Raw genomic sequence first — 18,409 nt, forward strand, 5'->3', positions numbered from 1 at the left:
AAGCTAAATTCAATACAGTTAAATCTCGACTAAATCTTCCATTTGTTCTGCTGCCTCGCTGGGGAAACACTAACTTTCTAAACTTCTAAACAGCATTGTGCTCAGAATGAGACTGATACAATTTGTTCTTGAATAGATAAAATAGTTTATTTTGTAATTATTATTAAATAAACGCAAACGACAACTATTATACTACAAATAAGCATTTTTGGAATAAGTACATGTAAAAAGTAACTAAACACGACCTGAAATGGATGCATTACATAACTTTCTGAATCCTGTTGATGGATTTTCCAAAGCAGCTCCTAGCTCATGGAAACATATATTGCAGTAAAAAAATATTACAACAGCAAAATGTTTTTCATTGTTTTGGCTCTGTTCCTCAACACTGGGTTTAAAATGAAAAAGGTGACAGTGAGGTTCAATTGCCCAGTTGTGTTTTAGGGCATTCACATTTTGTGAACAGTAAAGAACTTGTTTACTCTTGGGAGGAACAGAATATCTAAAAGGTCTATAGTTTCTACACAGTTCATCTGATATGAATGTAAACACATTTAAATTGAAGTCAAATGTGAACACTTTAACTGCATTGTGACTGTATTACAATAACAGATGTATTGGACCCTTATTAATCCCCATGAAAAATCAAGTCTTTATCCCGTAACATTTTTGTTTTTTTTGCTAAAAAGTGGAGTATAAAATGCTTTGGTTTTGTGGTGAAGCTTTGTGCTCTTGCCTTTCAAAAAGGTGACAAAAGAGCAAATGTCCCAACAATGCAGTGAAGGCAGAATGTGGAGAAAACTACTCCGGCAGCAGGTCGTCTCCCAGCTCTTCATCTGCAAAGTCGTCATCCTCCACGCGCTTCTTGGCTCCGGTCTTTGGTCTCTCCATCTGGGGCCCCAGTGGGTCCACGTAGGACGCATCTACACATGAGGGGAACAGAGGTTTACTTGTTATCAAATGTTCTGGGCCCTGTTTGTTTTTTTTTAGATTATTTTTGGGGCATTTTCGGCTTTTATTATGACAGGACAGCTGTAGACATGAAAGGGGAGAGAGAGGGGGGGAATGACATGCAACAGGCCGCAGGTTGGAGTCAAACCCGGTCCCGCTGATGAAGGTGATGCTGAATACACTTTAAACAATATTGCACATTTAAATATCTGCAAGACATGCTTTATTTCAAGAATACCTCAATAGACTTTTTTACGGCAGACATGTTGACATGTCATTGTAGGAAAACTTACAGGTGTATTCAAACCATTAACGATGGCTGCATGCTACATAGGAGTGGCTCTGGTATCGTGCATGCTGACTCACTGAATGACCTGAACGTTTATAGCAAACATCTTTTAAGTTTAAGATTTGTAAATCAGATTTTGCAATTGTCTTGACCTTAAGAGGCTGTCTATTAAGAATTTCCAGGCCGTAGGTTATCTTTAAGTGCTACTGTATGTCAAAGAAAATTGGATTTGTCTTTTTATGTTTTTTTAAGATGAAATAAATAGAACTGCTGATTGTGTATTGTAGCCTCTTAGTTTTTACTTTTAAGAAATGTAGAAACTGTCCTCTTATGGTCAAAATCTCCTTGTTGTGAGAAATATTGTTGAAAGCCTCTTAGTTTTTACTGTTAAGACATGTAGAAAATGTCCTTTTATGGTCAAAGTATCCTTGTTGTGAGAAATATTGTTGAAAGCAACTTTACATTTTATGGAAGCAAAAATGCAGACTTTGCATGAAAACTGATCTCTCATACATAATGTAGGTAGGTAAAGTGTCAGCAAAGCTGAAAAACCAAGGGTTCAAAGATAAAAAAGAGAGTAATTGAGACACAACTTATATCCTGTACTTGTTTACAGAGGGGAAGAAAGTGAAAATATGGGTGTCCTCACCTATTTCTTTTGGGCTGCTGGCCTCATAGGGCTCATTGGAACCAGGAAGTGACCTCATCTTGGCGCTCAGCCGCTCTCCCTTAGTGCTGTTGCTGCTGTGGCCGCTATCTGCCCAAAACACACATGCAGCCACAAACATATTCAGAACAATTAATCTGACAATGAATAAAGCTTGAAAAAGGTCATTTTGGAGTACTATTGCCAATTCTGACAGTTAGAAAGGTGTCCCTCAAAGCTGGACCAATTTATGTTTTTGGATTGAGACTCCAAAAAAATCCGCAGAGGTCAAAAAGGGAGTACGCCTGTTTTTCTCACTCATAAAAGTCAACATAGTGGATATGTGAGACAGATACAGTAAGTTATGAAATACGTGTAGGTGTGTGTAGCACAGTTAGTTCCCAACCTTTTTGGTCTGACATACCCATGAATGATAGTGACTGTTTCAACTATTGATCCTTTGCCTTTATCCATATACAGTATTTCAAATTTTCTATTAAACCTACACAATATGTAATTTTCTGCCAATAGCGGTCTCTCTATAGAATTAATACAAGAATTTGTCCTTCATAGTTTACTGTTCAGAAGACATTTACTGGGAGCTGAATTATCCTCAGAGGTCTCCTCCAGGACAAATGGACCCGGTGATTTAAACTGGTAAAATGCAAGGGGTATAATGCCATTAACAGACAACTACGATCAAATGACACGCTCCGGGTCATTGATTACATTTCCTGATATCTCTGGGTTTGTTAGATACCATCCATCAACCAAAAATGTAACAGGTCCCTGCAACAGTTATGTATCTTACGAGAGTGCTCGGTAGCAAGACACTGAATAACAGTGACAGCTCAGATCCTAATTATCTTAGAGGGAGCTTTAAGATGTAACAAATATGTGGGAGAATATGTGTCTGTGCTGCTGGCTCAGACAGACGATAGGCTGACAGAGGGCTCTAGTGAGCTGAAGGGCCGACGTGAGCGGCAGCTCACATCTGGCTGCCAGGTAGCCTTGGAAACAACAAGAGCAAAGGCAGAAAGCTGAAAACCAGGAAGGAAAAAGAGGCCTGATTTTCTACCTTCTTTCACAGTCCCACTCCTATACATCTCACACGAGGCCTCCTAAACTCCTGGCAAACTTAACCTTCTGCTGGAAAACTGGCTTTTTTCCCTATTTATTCTGTTATTGGATGGTTTCAGTGGCGTTTCTCTTTTATAATACACAACTGGGAGACAGAAAAATGAGGGCTGACACAACAGGTAAGAAGCCAGACTTAAAATTGATTGTGTGTAATGGTCTGATGATTTAAGTTGAAATGAATCTGTTTAATGCACCTTCGCAGCACGAATGGGCATAATATTTCTGTGTGGGGTTGATGGAAACGTTGATCAATCAATCAACTTTCAGGCTTTTGTACTTTCCTGCTCAAACTTATTTGTCAAAAAACACTTGAAAAATGAGTTACAAGTTATTTGCACAGAGAGAATAAGAACACAAAAGTTAAGTGATAAAGAACAAAAGAGAAACAAGTGCAAAAACTAATAGAAGAACATTTTAGGCACAGGTTGAAGCCTGCAGCTCTTGCTCTGTGAGAGTGGATTTTACCAGTTTCACATCTAAGAATGACAGGTTTGGATATGTGAAAAATCCAAAAGCCTCGACATACACACACAATTTACAGTGATTAAAATATGCTGACTGTGGGAACATTCTCAGGTGTCCTAGAGGTTTTCTCAAATATCTGAAAGAGGGTTTGGCGATCACTCCCTCCTCTCCTGTGAGAGCACTCAGTGCAAACACTGATTGCAGTCCAACATCACAGCTGCCTGTTAGAAGATTTCTGGACCAGCTCAAGTGTTTTGACCGAAACACTATAGTTACTTGGATTATCGTGTGTTTACTTAAATAAATCTCTTCTAACCACTCACTTCGGCTCTGTCAATGCACAATGCAAAATTAATGCAAAAAACTTGCATTCATTTCCTACACATTACTCTATGATTGTCCACATGCAGTGCTTTTAGAAAGCATAATAGAAAGGTTTAGTCATGGGTATACAGTGTTTTTCCATTCTTATTTGGAAATGTGGCTCCTTAAATGAAGTAATAAATGTCGCTATATGAATAAAGTTATTTGCTTGCATAAGAGGAAAGCCAACCCAAATGATACAGATTTGTTTAAAAGCCAATTTAGACCAGTTCTTTTCACTTTTTTAAACTATAAATGAATATAAAAACAAATATTTAAGCATTTCCAATGGAAAATAAAAAAAATCATGTTAATGCATCATAGCACAAACCTGGCTAAGGAAATTTGACTCTAGGAAATTTGGCTAATCAGTTGAAAATGAACCTTTTGGCTAACAATGGCACATTTACAGTGACGTTGAATAACGTGCATTGTCCCTGTAAAACATAAATTACTAAATGACGATAAGACAAACGCAAGAGGTTCATGTTATTGATTATCAATAGTTTAGCTTTAGTTTGGAGTAATCTTACATACCTCTACCTGAGTCCAACAGTGGACTGAGTCGTTTAGACTCAGATTGAGATACTGGGCAGCAAAGAGGTAGAAGAGCAAGAGTACAGCCACAAGAGCCAGAAAAGCGGAAGAAAACACAAAAAGCAAAGAAAGATTACAGCCTTGGACTGAAGATCATTGGACACAAATAGAGATCAAAACAAATGGCAGAAAGAAGCAATTACAGAGAGCTGAAAAAAGTCATTTGTTGACATTTCATCCGTTTTCTCACCTGCTTTAACATCCATCTCTGATGTGCCGTAAGAAAGTAGGAAGAGAGTTTGGGATTTAGCTAAACAACTTAAGTGTAATAATAAATATTCAAGAATACAAAGGATTGAATATGTTTGATACAGAACCATTTACGTATCTGGCAGTATAAAACTAAATGGAACGGTAAAAGCAAACAAGTCTGACGTTTTTTAATCTAATTTATCAGGACATGGGGGTAGAATGGAAGTCTTGGCAGGGTGGAGCAGCAGTCACAATAACAGGTGCATGACATATATTTAACTACAGGAAAGACGTTCAGCTGCACGAGAGAGAGCAAAGCTGGTCTTTGTTAAAGTTTTTGGCAACTCTCTAGTTTGTCTGGATTGCGTTTGAAATCTACTGATGAGCCAGCTTTCCAGTACTAGAGCCAGTCTAGAGTATGTCTGTATTTGTTGTGGATCTGTAGTGAAGAAGTGTTAAAACTGTTGAAGTTTGTCTGCTCCGGGGTCTGCTGTGGCCTTAAGCTCTCAGTTTGTTCAGGGCTCCTAAACAGTCTTATCCTAAAAAGAGGTGAGGCTACATTGGCATTCAACGTTAACAATTTTGTATCCTTAAAGGATTCAGTCAACCAAGGCGGTCTGTTAATCTGACCCAGTAAGGTGTTCGACCTGTTAGTGACCCATTTGATATTAGCTAGGGAGTTACAGCTACAACCGCACAATGGCTCCTTTCATAGACTTAAAAATAATCAGACTTGCAACAGAAAAGGACAGCAGCCTTCTACTCTAGTCAGGACTCAGTGTAGTGTATAAAGGTATACCCATATTGCTGGCCTTCTTAGGAGAGGTGAGGACAGGTGTGGAGACGCCTGCTGCCCAGCAGCATGTGTGAACAACAGTTAGAAGAGAGAAGTAATAAATGTTAAGAAACTGAACCTGAGAAAGCACTCAATTCTAGCTACAAGTACTTGACTGTTTTCAAAACTTTGTTATGGATGTATTTGAACCTATACCAAAAAGAATTGAGGTCAGAAACACAGCCCAGCCTTTACCAACAATATGTGCACTCATGCTGATGTTAAGGTTACTACCCACTTCTAATGTTAATAATTTTGCACTTTTCCCCAGATGTTTAAGTTGAAGATTTGGGTTTGTAGCGTTAGAGGAGTTATTCACACATTGGACCTTTCAAACATTTCCAGAGCTACGCACAACAGGAACTTTGTCTGTTATTGTCACTACAGACTCACCAGCACTCCCGGCACTGCCCTCTCTGCTTTCTCTCCGACCTCTGGCACTGCCCTCCCGACCCGACTTCACTCTCTGCGGAAGGAGAGAATGAGGGTGGGTAGGATTGGGGAAATTAAGATTTAATTGAAATAATTCTCAATGTTAAAATTGAAATGTCTACCATATACAGTTTGTAACCAGATGAGCTTTTTTGTGGTGAAAAAAGCAAATTAATGCTATATAATGGGATTCTGGTAAAAAGTTCGATCTCTTTGCATCTCATTAACTTAGTCAGATGAAAAATAGTTTTGAACCTAATTGTATGGGAATTTCCATGGTAACATAAGACATTTAACTTAAACACAACATCAGAGCAGTGATTTAATCTTCTCTTCAGCTAATCATTATCTTATTCACCCCTTCGTACACTATGCAGTTACAGTATATTATCAAGGTCAGTTGTTGTTTCACTCTGGAGATGTTTGGGATTAGTAAATCAACCCTCTGGCTCTGTCTGCCTCTCTGTAGGATTGTTTCTCTGGTTGGATTTAAGAGCAGCTGCTTGTGATTTGACAAAGTCATCCTCCTAATCTGTTCCTGGCTCTGTCGGCACACGGCTCTGTTACTCTGAATCACGCCTTCTTGAGAACTTGAGTGACCCGGGAGACCACAGGCCTGTCATCTACTTCAGGTGTTGACCTTAAATTTGGGAGACACCATAGATACTTGTGATGGCTCTCGTCAAGATAAGAATGCAATGCAGAATACATTTTAATTATGTGGGATCATTGGGAGGTACTACTGCATGATATGTTGAAACTGCACAATTTTGCACACTACTGTAACTCGTTTTAGTACTTTAACAACATTTTTGATTATTATTTTTAGCATTACTCTTTGTTCGTGTTGTTTTTGTTTGTGTACTTCTTCTGTGAGATGAATTTATCTCTGGGGACAATCAAAGTACCTATTTATTTCTATTAATTTGAAAAACTTGACTTGAGACAGCTTCGGTTAAGGCTGAAGAATACAAGTTTGGAAATAAAAATAAACCTTAAGGTGAGTTAGAAAGAAGTGAGGCTACCAGACTTTTGCAGCCCAATCTTCATGTCCTGGCTGGCTAAAATCAAACCACTACCCACTTATTTAATCCATTCAGACGTCTCAGGTGACACTGAACGACTCTCCAAACAGAACAACTATGAGGCTTTTGATGCATTTTGATTCTTACGTGGTAATCCACTGTAAAAGTAACTGGGTGAATAACTATCAGGTTGTAGCTAACTAACAGGTTTAGTCTTTTAAAAGCCTATACCTGTTAAACTGAGATTTACCTGTTCTTTGATCTCCTTCATCTTCTCCGCTTTCTTCAGCTTGGTGGCGTATTCTTGGACTTCCTTTAAACCCATGTCCGTACACAGCCTGACCAAGAAACGCAGACCTGGTCATACACACAGAGGATTTTTTTTCTTAACACTTTGATTTGTGGATCATCAGATGTTTGTCAATAGTTCTGTTAAAAATTGTGTAACAAACAGGATGAATTACATTCCACATTTTCTGGAAACTTGCGGTGAATCTCTTTATACGTTTCCAGAGCCTTTTGGTAGTTTCCTGTACAGGAAAAAAGAAAAGGATCTATGTTTACAACTTTAACTGAGCGCATTGCTAGTTCAGTCAGGCACCCTGAGTCAATGTTTTGGAAACTATTAAGTGAAACAGCTGTTACTTTCCCCCACATTTACCTCCTCACAGTCAGTGAAGATTCAACTAAACTTTATTAGATTAAAAGAATAACTCTTTATCAAATAAATGACCAAGCACTCAACGTTTAGAGATTCCAATGTGGAGTGAATCTACTTTTCTGTGATATGGTTTTGACAGAGAATAGGCAGAAACATGCTATGTTTAGATACCAAGAAAGGTAAAGAAAAGTATCATTTCTCACCACTTCTTCTGTAGCAGCTTGCCACCATTAACTGCCACTTCACCTGGGTTGGTCTGAGAAACACAACAGAAAGACATTTAGTCAGTTTTAACACACTACCTGTTTTTATTTGTTTTGTTTTTAAGAGATTGGACAAAAGAATTAAATTCATTCATAAAACAAACAAAACCAAATGATCTGTCCTCTTTATTTAATACAAAAAATACTTCCAGATGAAAACAAGCTTCCTGGTTTATGAAAGAAGATACAATCAAAACAAGATGAAATAAGACACAAATCACATAATCAAGTCAGAAAAATTTAGAAATAACATAATTTCACAGATGTTTCTCAAGAGGAATTTGACTTACCCCCAACAAAATACTCCAGTTGCTGTAATTATATTCTTCCTTTTTTTTACACAGAACTATTTGGTTTGTTACTTGTCATTCTTTTACCTTCTACATTACTTTAACTTGTGGTTACTTACTGTATCAGTGTGGCTCTTTCAAAGTACTGAATGGCTTTCTCACAGAACTGTGTCTCAATGTAGTAAGCCCCAAGCCACTCAATCACATCGATGTTGGAGGGGAAGTACCTGAAGGACTGGACCGCAACACAACCCAAACACCATCAGAGCACTTATAGGTAACCAATGCTGAAATGTTACATCAAATCAATAAAATGTTAAATTAAGTCCTCGGCAACACATAAAATGATCTCGCACCTCGTAGTAGTACTGGAAAGCCTGGGATTTGTCCCCCTCGCCATCATAGAGCTCCCCCAGTTTGGCCAGTGCCTGGGGGTCGGTGTGAGTTACACTCAAGACCTGTATCAACCACTCGATTGCCTGTTGAGGATCTTCCAGAAGCTCATATATGAAGGAAATGAGTTAAGGTCCAACAGATGATCACATGGGAATGGATAGAGACACAGGTTTGAATCTATAAGTGAACACCTTCCTAGAAACATCTACTGTGGTACAATTGTTTGAAGCACTTACAGACAAACACATTCAAAAACACATTCAAAAATTACACTTCGTATCAGTAGGATACAGATTGGCCAGCTGGTACATGACTTGAGCACTGTTCCGTAGAATGGCATGGAGCTTCAGGAAGCAGTCCAGAGCCTCCTCGAGACGATTCAGTTTCTTATATGTTAGCCCTGGTACAAGTGGATAGGGTCCAAAAACTGTCAAACTAAGGGCGCTTTCAAGGAACCAAGGTCCAGACCAAGGTTCATGTTTTTGTTACATAGTTTACATTTGGTTGATGTGGCTCGAGAAAGGGAAGTTTGGGGTCCCCTAATGGAGCTGCTGCCCCCGCGACCCGATACCGGATAAGCCGATGAAGATGGCTGGTTGGATGGCTGGATGTATACATTTGATCCGGTAAGTTTTGGTTTGCAATGCAGTTATGCAAGCAGACTTAAGATCTATATGTGACAAAACTACGTCCTGCCGTCATAACATACGTGAGCTTAGTCTCCAGATCCACTTATAATTGACTGGTTTGTAGATGGCCTGCCATCTGGATGTCCTCTCGTCTCCTCTCTCTGTGTCAGAGTTTATTCTACTGGCTGCTGCTCTCCCTTACTGCCGCGGCTCTTTTTGTTTCGTTGGGATGTTGAGAAGCGAGACATAGAAACTTTCTTTCTGGAGCATTTATTCAGAGACAAACTGAAACCTAAAACTGTACATTTACTACCACTTAACAATTAAACTGCTGATGTGTTCTCTGCTCTGATAGCCGACAGCTGTTTGCTCTGAGCGCATTTACCCTCACTCACTCTCTCATGTATCCTACACACTAAGCACCACCGAGCTATTCCGTAAAGCAGCTTCCCTGGTCTTGTAACACAAGAAGGGTCTGGCAGAGCTTATTGTATTTGGTCCAAAAGTCCGAACCATACAAAAAATGCTTTCACACTATAAACGAACCGGACCATGGTTTCGTTCAAAACTGGTCATGAGCCCACCTACAATGGCTAAATCACACTGGAAAACAGAGATTACTTTTTTTTTTTACATTTAGATTCCCAGCTATTGAAGGTGACAGCAAGAAACTTATGGCTTTTAGAGTAATATTTTTTATTATACTCCTGTTTAGCACTACTGAACTTGGACCACCCTTAACCCTAACTATACTATAAATTGACCTCTGCATTATTGACCACTGCACTGTATCATGGAAATGTATGTTACCCAGGTTGTAGAGGGCCTCAGTGCAGGAGGAATCATTTCTCAGTGCTTCTTTGTAGAACTCTGCAGCCTTTTCATAGTCTTGCTTGACGAACACTGTGTTGCCTTTGTTGATAAGTGCTGCCGGGTTGTAGCGGTCAGCGGTCATGGCAAGGTCTGCGTATCGGTCAGCCTGGTCATAATCTTTCTCCTGTAACAGGTGAAAGATCAGAAGGGAAGGATCAACTGGCAGCATATAGTATACTTGTCAGCAAACATTCACTGCTCAACATTATTATAATTTCATTGTGTTTGTTATAAGAGAGCCTTTTGATTTGTCAAAGAGATAATCTTACCAGGAAGTAGAGGAAAGAGAGGTTGGTGGCTGCAGCACTCTTCACTCTGCTGTCCTTCTTTTCAAATGTTTTTAGAGTCTCCACTGCCTGATAACGCATAGTAAAAAGCTGTCAGGGTAAATGTTATACAATACTGCACGACTTGAGTGAAAGCCGATTTCCCCACCTACAAACATAAAAGATCACATATTGATGCGATCTGAAGCTTCTGCTTGTATTAAATTAGATTCTGCTTGGAGCCATCACAACTTCTATACATACACTTTACATAAGAAAATATCAGAATATATATTAAATGTGTAGTTGTATGTGTAATTTAGAAGACTACGATTTATAAAGGAGACCAGTAAAGGAACCACCATAAACCACAAAGTAAAAGGAACATTATGATCTAAAGAATCATTGCAGAATGCAACTATCGGATTTTTGCAGTAATGAGTCATGATTGTTTTCCTCAGACATGTAATTGTTGACACATTTACTAGGTTGTTATGCCACATTATGTACTGGGGGGATAATCCAATAATATTAGGGTGTAAAGGGATGGACAAACCACCAGCTAGGCTAGAGCTGCACTGAGGCTGCAGGTTACACCACCACCACCACCACTACTGCCTATCAAGAATGTAAAAGCACCACAAACATGCATCATATACAGTATATGGAGCTCCAAAGTGTTCAATAGTAAAAAAATAACTATGAAATAACCACAAGAATATTTTGTGGAAAATATGATACACTCAATTTTAAAATAATTAACTCATAAAATGTTATTCAGTTAAATTTGTTATTAATCATAATGTTTTAATTCATTTTTATTTCATGTCAGACAGTTATTATGCAAATGATAAATTACTGAAGTTAATAATTTCTTCAATTATTTCACAAATTACTGTATTATATACTTTATGTATATGATTATGTTTCCTTTTTGAATTACTTAATATTGAAAATGTTGGGGTTCCATAAATATAAAGCCTGTGCAAAAAAGTTAGATACTGTAGTTCCATAACAAAACAAAAACGTTGCGCTACTGGCAAAGATGCGGTTCCTTGGGTGCTCAGTGGTATTCTGTTAAAAAAGAAAAGGAACCAATATAATTTCCTCTCTGCACCCAGATTTTCCTTACTGGTCTGCGGGTTTTACACCAATAACTGCTTCTCCAACTTCTCTTGGCAGTGCCATTATTTGGAAAAGGCCTTCTTACATAGTAACAAAAAAACACCATGTAAACATGAACATGGAAACAGAAGACACACATACCTCAACCTTAGGCATGCAGATGGGAAGGAAACAAGACAAAAAGCAAGAGAGAATGGAGGGCAATGAGCAGGGGAAAATTTGATCCTGCAAATTCCTGAAACAGCATTAGCAGGAGAAAACTGACATTTATAAACAATGCTGGCCAATAACTGCACGGAAACAAATCGTTGTGAAAATAAATTAAAACAAAATAGAACAAAGACAGATGAAAAATAAAAAGATTTAAAAAAATTTAAATTAAATGGGAAATACCACTCATTTTACCATTTCATAAATGCAACTGCGAAACCCCAAAAAGTTTTTGATTGAATGAGAGTACCTTTTTACAGCATTTGTAATACAATTATAAAACAGTGACAATAAAAACTACAACAAATATCTTCTGTTTCTGCAAAGTCAGTCTCGTTGCTGGCTTATACTTTTGCAATTATATTATATACTGAGATTTTAAGTTTAAGCATTCACATGAAAAAACTGGAAGGATTTGGCATATTCTTGTCCAGTCTTTAACAAGGTGGCAAATACTAGCATGACAATGTGGTGACAACCACAAGCTAAAGGACTGAGATGCCTAAATTGAGTGGTCTTGCCCTTTATATTGTGAAGACAAAAAGTCACCTGGTTGAAGTCCTTCTGTCGGAGGTAGGTGATAGCTTTGTTTATCTCTAGATCGTTGGCAAGCTCAACATACTGAGAATTCTTCACCATGTCCACACACCTAAAAAGAAACCAACCATATACGCACAGTATAATACTTTATGATACATAATTTGATTCTTGCTGCAAATAACATGTATAATTATTTGTTTAAACTCAATTTGCCCAATAAGCCAGGCAAATGAAAACTGCTGTATAGGTTGCATTTTGATCTTAGTGGTTTTACTCAGTTATTACTAAACAAAATTGTTACAATGCATAAAATACTCTTAAGCCATGATAAGACTTACTACACTTGTTTAAAAAAATAAAATAACATGGGTGTGAAGAAGAAGGGGGAAGCAGGAGAGAATGGGTAGGTTAGAGCCAATCTTTTAAATATTCACTACAGGAGCAGGAGGCACCTGAAACCTTCTCAATGAAAAAATATCGAAAATAAACTAAAGTAATTGTCCTTGTTTCTATCACAGTCTCAGCATTGGCAGTTTCAGAGGTGGTCAAATCTGCTGTTTTTGCTCTGAGAACTCGAAAAACTAGTGACCAACACTTATCATTGTTTTCATATTTCCTTTAGAATGACCTAGCTGGGTTAGAAATCCAGGAACATTTGAAATCTGAGGAAATTTCTAAATCAAGGGAAAACACTTCAAAACATCAAATGACAGTCCCTAGCAGTTCAGCAGAAACACTCATTTTATGGAGTATGTTGTCAGCTATCTGTAATTATATCTGCTTATCAGTTACCATCTTGAAAATCATGTTTTTGTCTTTCTGAGTCTATCAAAAGGACTGTAATGGAGCATGAGTCCACTTGCACATTGTATGCCCTCTAGTGGCACATGAAAAAACTAAAACAATACAACAGTGACAAACCAGTCAAATCCAGTGGCAAAAGATGACTCAATGGCCGGAGCGATGAGTTTGGCTGCTGTCATGATGTACTTCTCAGCCAGGAGTTTTCTATGTACAATACATGGGGGGGGGAAACGTGCACAGGTTCAGGTATAAAACCCAATTATTAAACAACAGAATGCATTGTATTCATGCAGCGTGCTTGGTGTTTTATCTGGAAAGAAGAGTGTGTTTTTCCTACAGATCTCTTTCCATCTGGTGAAGTTTGTCGTTCTTAATGGCATCAATGACCATACTTGAGTCGGTGTCATCCTGAGAGAGAGCGAGATAACAGGACAAGGTTTGTTCAAAGATTTAATAATAGGAAATGAAACTGTATAGACATATCTGATAACTGTGTTCTTAGTTATGTTGTTGTTTACTGCTTGTTTAAACACACAATAGTGATTTAATCTACATCCAGGTAAAGGAGAACACACACACACACACACACACACACACACACACACACACACACACACACACACACACACACACACACACACACACACACACACACACACACACACACACACACACACACACACACACACACACACACACACACACACACACACACACACACACACACACACACACACACACACACACACACACACACACACACACACACACACACAAAACTCACATTAGCTGGAATGTACTTGTCTTCATCATCAATGCCCAGAGGAACAGAGATGAGCTTCTGAAAGGCCTTTTTCATCCTCTCCCTATCACCGATGGCATAGTAGCACAGGATAAGGTTGAAGCCGGTCTTGATGTTGGGACTCTCACTCATGATGTGCTCAAAAGATGTTATGGCGTCTGAGTATTGGCCCATGCGGACAAAGACCACACCAATGTTCTGCATGATCTTGATCCTCATTTCCTTGTGAGCGTTGGAGATCTGATCCAGTGCCATTCGGTAGAACTTGATGGCTTTGGGGTAGTTCTTTTGTTTGACATAGATATTGGCCATGTTGACTTTTAGACGGCCTAAAAGAGCAGCATAGATGTAGTTTGAGGGAAAACCACAGAAAATTAATTTTTGTTCCATGATAATTTGTACTTCAATGCTGCAGTACAAGACCAGAGTCACAGTAACAATTATCCTCTTTTCTTACAGTCATCGTAAAAAAAAAAAAAATTGCAAAATTGGTGGATTCACTTGGACAGCCATAGTTCAAACACATCTGTAAGAAGCTCAGTGGTCTGCTCACCTGCGTTATTGAACATCTTGTTCTTAACAATGACCTGGTAGCTGTTTAGGGCTTCTGGATACATTTCATTGTTCGCATACTGGTTGGCAAGGTTGAGCAAAACCTGGTAATGACAGAAACATTCAATATTTCTAAATCAAATAATACCAAAACAGACAATGAAGTCAGGAAATGATTCACTTTAAATTGAATTGGTTTTCTGTGAGCTGTGCCCACATAGCTGAGTGGTCAAGTCCACTCCCTCTAAAGCCCAATGTGCTATGTATCATATAATGCCAGTTACTTCCTTAACTGTGTTTCCCTTTAACATGAAAATAACAAAAAGTCACTTAATATGAAAATAATGATGATTCCCACTGTCTTCTAACATATACAGCAGCTGTTAGTAATGTAATTTAAATCCTGAGTGTATTTAAGTGGTGATTATTACAGTTGGCAAATTGCAAAACTTACAATTTGACATCACAACTAGATATTTCAGCACTACAATAGAGTTTAATAGCAAGAAAGGGTTTTTTTTGCACAAAAAACAACAGTTAAATTTGTATTCTGTTATTATCACAGAATCAAATAGTAACAACTTCTAGTGCCAACAAATACGCCAGAATGCAATGCAGCCACTGTGCAAGAAGTGGCATTTTATATAAGAAATGATAGAAAAACTCTCGTATTTGTACTTAGCCACCACACTCTGGAAAATGTAGGAAATCACTAGTTGACTAGAGAAAGAAGGCTGGTTGAAGGTGGATGGATTTGCCAAATAAGTAAGAATAAAGACTATAACACTTGTTCACCAATTATCTCCTCAAACTCACATTGGATCACAGATAATAAAATAAAAACATAAAAAAACAACAACAGTTTTTTTTTTACATTTTAATTAATGATAGTAATAAAACCTAGGCTTAAAGCGTGGATTTCCCAATTGTGGTACTTGTCATTCAAAGTGTAAGAAGGAAGTGCTCAGTCATTTCATTTATAGACACTGGAAAAAAAAAAAATAGCAGCATTACTTACAGAGTAGGTGAGGTCTAAATTGATGTGATCCGCATTGCCAGATTGTTCTCTTTGTCTCACCAGTGCTCTCTCCTTCCTCCCTGCCTCTTTGGCCTTTTCAAGGGCCTGTAAAAAACACATCAATAACAATGCAAGCAGGATGGAGACAATACCACACAAAGACACAAATTCATATACACAAGTCAGCAGTAGTGACACCAACAGCCATGAAGAAAATAAACAATAAAATAAGCTCTGTACAGTAAAATGTGTCCTGATAAATATGGTTCTTCGGCCAAGTTACTTTGGAGAAAGCATTTTAAATGCTTTAATTATAATAAAGTAGGTTTCTGTTGCACTTCATAATCAACTGAATTAATCTGTAGTCTGGTTCAGTATGTCATACTATATGCTGTTGAATGCACTGAAATTAAGGTAGGGTATAAACCTTGGGTATTTTAGCCAACCACTTTTTTAGGTTTAACAACTACTGGCAGGTGAACCAAAAGCTTTATTACAGGGTAGAAAACGTAAGGCATCTCTGAGGATACACTTTAACACGATACTCAGTCCAATGTGTTGGAGTATCCAGATGACACAATGAAAAATTAACCACTGTCTCACTTAGAGGCCATTCTCTCCAAATCCAAAAACAGTATGTTAAAGAATGACAGAATCTGACCAGTTGTAAGGCTCCAATGCTCTGTGCCATGCAGCTCTCTTCTATTAGGTCATTCACTTTTTTCTCCAGAATCTTAATCTTCTCCTCAGGTCTGCAAGAACACAGACACCGCAATATAATGTGTTATACAGGTATTTTCCTCACACTGCTAAGGAAAAACACTAACTTGGATAATGCAGGGATAATCTTCAACAAAATATTAAAACAGCTTAAAGAGTGACAACTCACGTGTCCTCATTCTTTGCTTCAAGTGAAGGTGCAGGGCCTTTGGACTGGCCCAGAGGGTCAAAGGTCGAGCCTGAAAATACAAATAATACTAATTAGCATTGGTAATCCAAATGAACACAGCAAGATAATTTATTTTCGGGACACCCTTAAACTCACCACGTGTCAGGGAGGAAGTGTAACCTGCTGCTCTCACAGCAGTCATTGGTCGGGCTGCTCCATCCTGTAACATTTGACAACAGAAAGAAAATAACACATCATCATGATAGCATTTTCTTTACAAAACCGAGCTATTACTATTGTTGAGCAGTGTATGAGATGTTTTTTTTAGCTCTCCGTAAATACATAATATTGGCCAATTGGGAAAAATACAAATGTGTAGAAATCCGATCATCATTGATTGATCATTGATCAATATATATCCCTACAAATTTAGCATTGAGTAGGTAAGATTTGTAAACTACTGTATAATAAAAAACTATGCAAGATCTTAAATGCAAACAAATTGGCCAATCACCTGCACAGCTCCAGTCATGGGTCTGCCCAATGAAGAGGCCAGAGGGATCCGAGCCTTCATGAAACAATAAGTATAAAATAGGTGAGAATAATTTAGGCATGTTAACCTGACCATATCATTTATAATGCAATTATGAAACAAAACATGTTCATTATTAAAAGTATATATTTAAAGTGTTCTTTATAATTATATTGGTTCTGTAAAACAGAGGCGCTTACATTATATATTGTTTAATTTGTGTCATTTTTTTTTTACAGAGAATTCAAGTATCAGAATGTTAGTTAGATGTGCTGATTCAATAAAAGTCTATGAAGGTCTTGTAAAGTTTACAAAAATCCATGTCATTGTACTTACTCCAAAGGAAGAAGCTAAAGGTCGAGCTCCAATGGCAGTGCCAGGAAATTTGGCAGTCATCTATTTAATTCAAAACATGACATTTTAGGACAATTATTACATTTTAGGACAATAAGGACATAGTGTATCCTCCTCAGTGTCTCACACACACACGCACACACACACACACACGACTAACTGAGATTTATCTTTGTATTATTAATCTAAATCTGCAAAGTAACTAGAAACACTGTACTCACCGGAGGTCTTCTCCCATAACTTGTCCTCACTGCTTGCTGGAAGCCTAGATCGTTTTCCAACTCCTTGAAATTGTTAAATAATTACTTTTAATTTTTTACACATTATACAAAATTAGATCATAATTTATCATAAAGTAGATAGAAAAATAAATTGCAGCTACTACTACTATTATTATTATTATTATTATTATAAGTCAGAGTTCTCAACTCAACTGCTGTTGTTGGTATTGCCACTGTTCATCGTGTCACTATACCCAATGCAATAATTATTATTATTAGTTAGCTATATTTCTTTTATTTTTATTATAGTTGGCCAGCTAGCTGGTTATGTGCATCACTCTCTCTCTCACCAAATGCATGCTCTTTGGGGAATCTCTGTGTAAATTATAGTGTGGTCTAGACCTAACGTCCCTCTCTCTGGAAAGTGTCCTTAAATAACTTCTCTTACAATTTGACACCATGAATGCAATTAAATTAAAGTAATATGTTGTAATTCACCACATATACAATATATCCTATGTAGCATTGATTGTATCATTGTGAGATGTAATTGATTGCTAACGACTAGCTAAACTGCCAACATCAGAGGTAACGTTAGCTAAAATAGCATAGTCGGTGAATCACCTCTGAGTCAAACGTTGGATTATAGTCGTTGTAACCCGAATAAAGATCCTCCTCCTCCCCAGCCAGATGCACATTTTCCATTTCTCTTTCTCCAGTGAAGTGGTGTAACAAAACGCTACTAAAGACGGAAAACAAACAGTTGTTAAGCTACGCGAGGTGACAGCAAAGATAGTTTGTTGTCGATTTTTGCTTCCAATCCCACAATTCAACGCGGCGTGGGCGTGATAGTTTTGTTTCTCAAACCTTTGATTGGTTAATTTTACGTCAATCATCTGTTGGCCTTAATTTTATTGGCCAAAACTGAGTTCGTCCGTTGCTAGGATACACGTGTAAGCTACCAACTCGTTTCCAGGTCAGTTGAATCGGTTCATATGAAATATTATAACTAGCTATAACATATAATAAACAATATGAGTTAATTCATG

At 37.8% G+C, this 18,409-nt stretch overlaps 1 protein-coding gene across 10 annotated transcripts; it reads right to left on the reverse strand.

Annotated features, from left to right (window-relative positions):
• Positions 1–125: 125 nt before the first annotated feature.
• Positions 126–18,210, reverse strand: ift88 (intraflagellar transport 88 homolog). Of its 10 annotated transcripts, none has more exons than XM_034886152.1 (28): positions 17,985–18,210; positions 17,361–17,423; positions 17,122–17,181; positions 16,768–16,821; positions 16,410–16,473; positions 16,254–16,323; positions 16,026–16,116; positions 15,365–15,469; positions 14,348–14,450; positions 13,777–14,123; positions 13,330–13,400; positions 13,110–13,196; positions 12,198–12,297; positions 11,580–11,585; positions 10,317–10,403; positions 9,985–10,171; positions 8,837–8,945; positions 8,506–8,656; positions 8,269–8,384; positions 7,800–7,852; positions 7,400–7,465; positions 7,186–7,292; positions 5,872–5,944; positions 5,443–5,490; positions 4,642–4,659; positions 4,392–4,442; positions 1,890–1,997; positions 126–923 (listed from the first exon to the last, which is right to left on the reverse strand). In XM_034886152.1, the coding sequence occupies exons 1-28, from the start codon at positions 18,063–18,065 to the stop codon at positions 802–804; spliced, it is 2,598 nt and encodes an 865-aa protein (XP_034742043.1). In that variant the 5' UTR covers positions 18,066–18,210; the 3' UTR covers positions 126–801. The 10 variants fall into 10 exon arrangements, with proteins under 10 accessions (XP_034742043.1, XP_034742042.1, XP_034742044.1 ...); XM_034886151.1 differs by having other exon boundaries at positions 5,443–5,493; XM_034886153.1 differs by lacking the exon at positions 11,580–11,585 and having other exon boundaries at positions 5,443–5,493.
• Between the last annotated feature and the right edge of the window lie 199 nt (positions 18,211–18,409).

This window comes from Etheostoma cragini, chromosome 11, assembly GCF_013103735.1.
Source record: "Etheostoma cragini isolate CJK2018 chromosome 11, CSU_Ecrag_1.0, whole genome shotgun sequence".
Lineage (NCBI taxonomy): Eukaryota > Metazoa > Chordata > Actinopteri > Perciformes > Percidae > Etheostoma > Etheostoma cragini.

Excerpts from the sequence above, each read along its gene's own strand:
- ift88 (XM_034886151.1), bottom strand. The coding sequence starts at position 18,065 with ATGGAAAATGTGCATCTGGCTGGGGAGGAGGAGGATCTTTATTCGGGT. Across the intron at positions 14,124-14,347 it reads CAAGATGTTCAATAACGCAG|GCCGTCTAAAAGTCAACATG; the intron begins GTGAGCAGACCA and ends CTGCTCTTTTAG. Across the intron at positions 7,293-7,399 it reads GTTTCCAGAAAATGTGGAAT|GTCTGCGTTTCTTGGTCAGG; the intron begins GTAATTCATCCT and ends GTGTATGACCAG.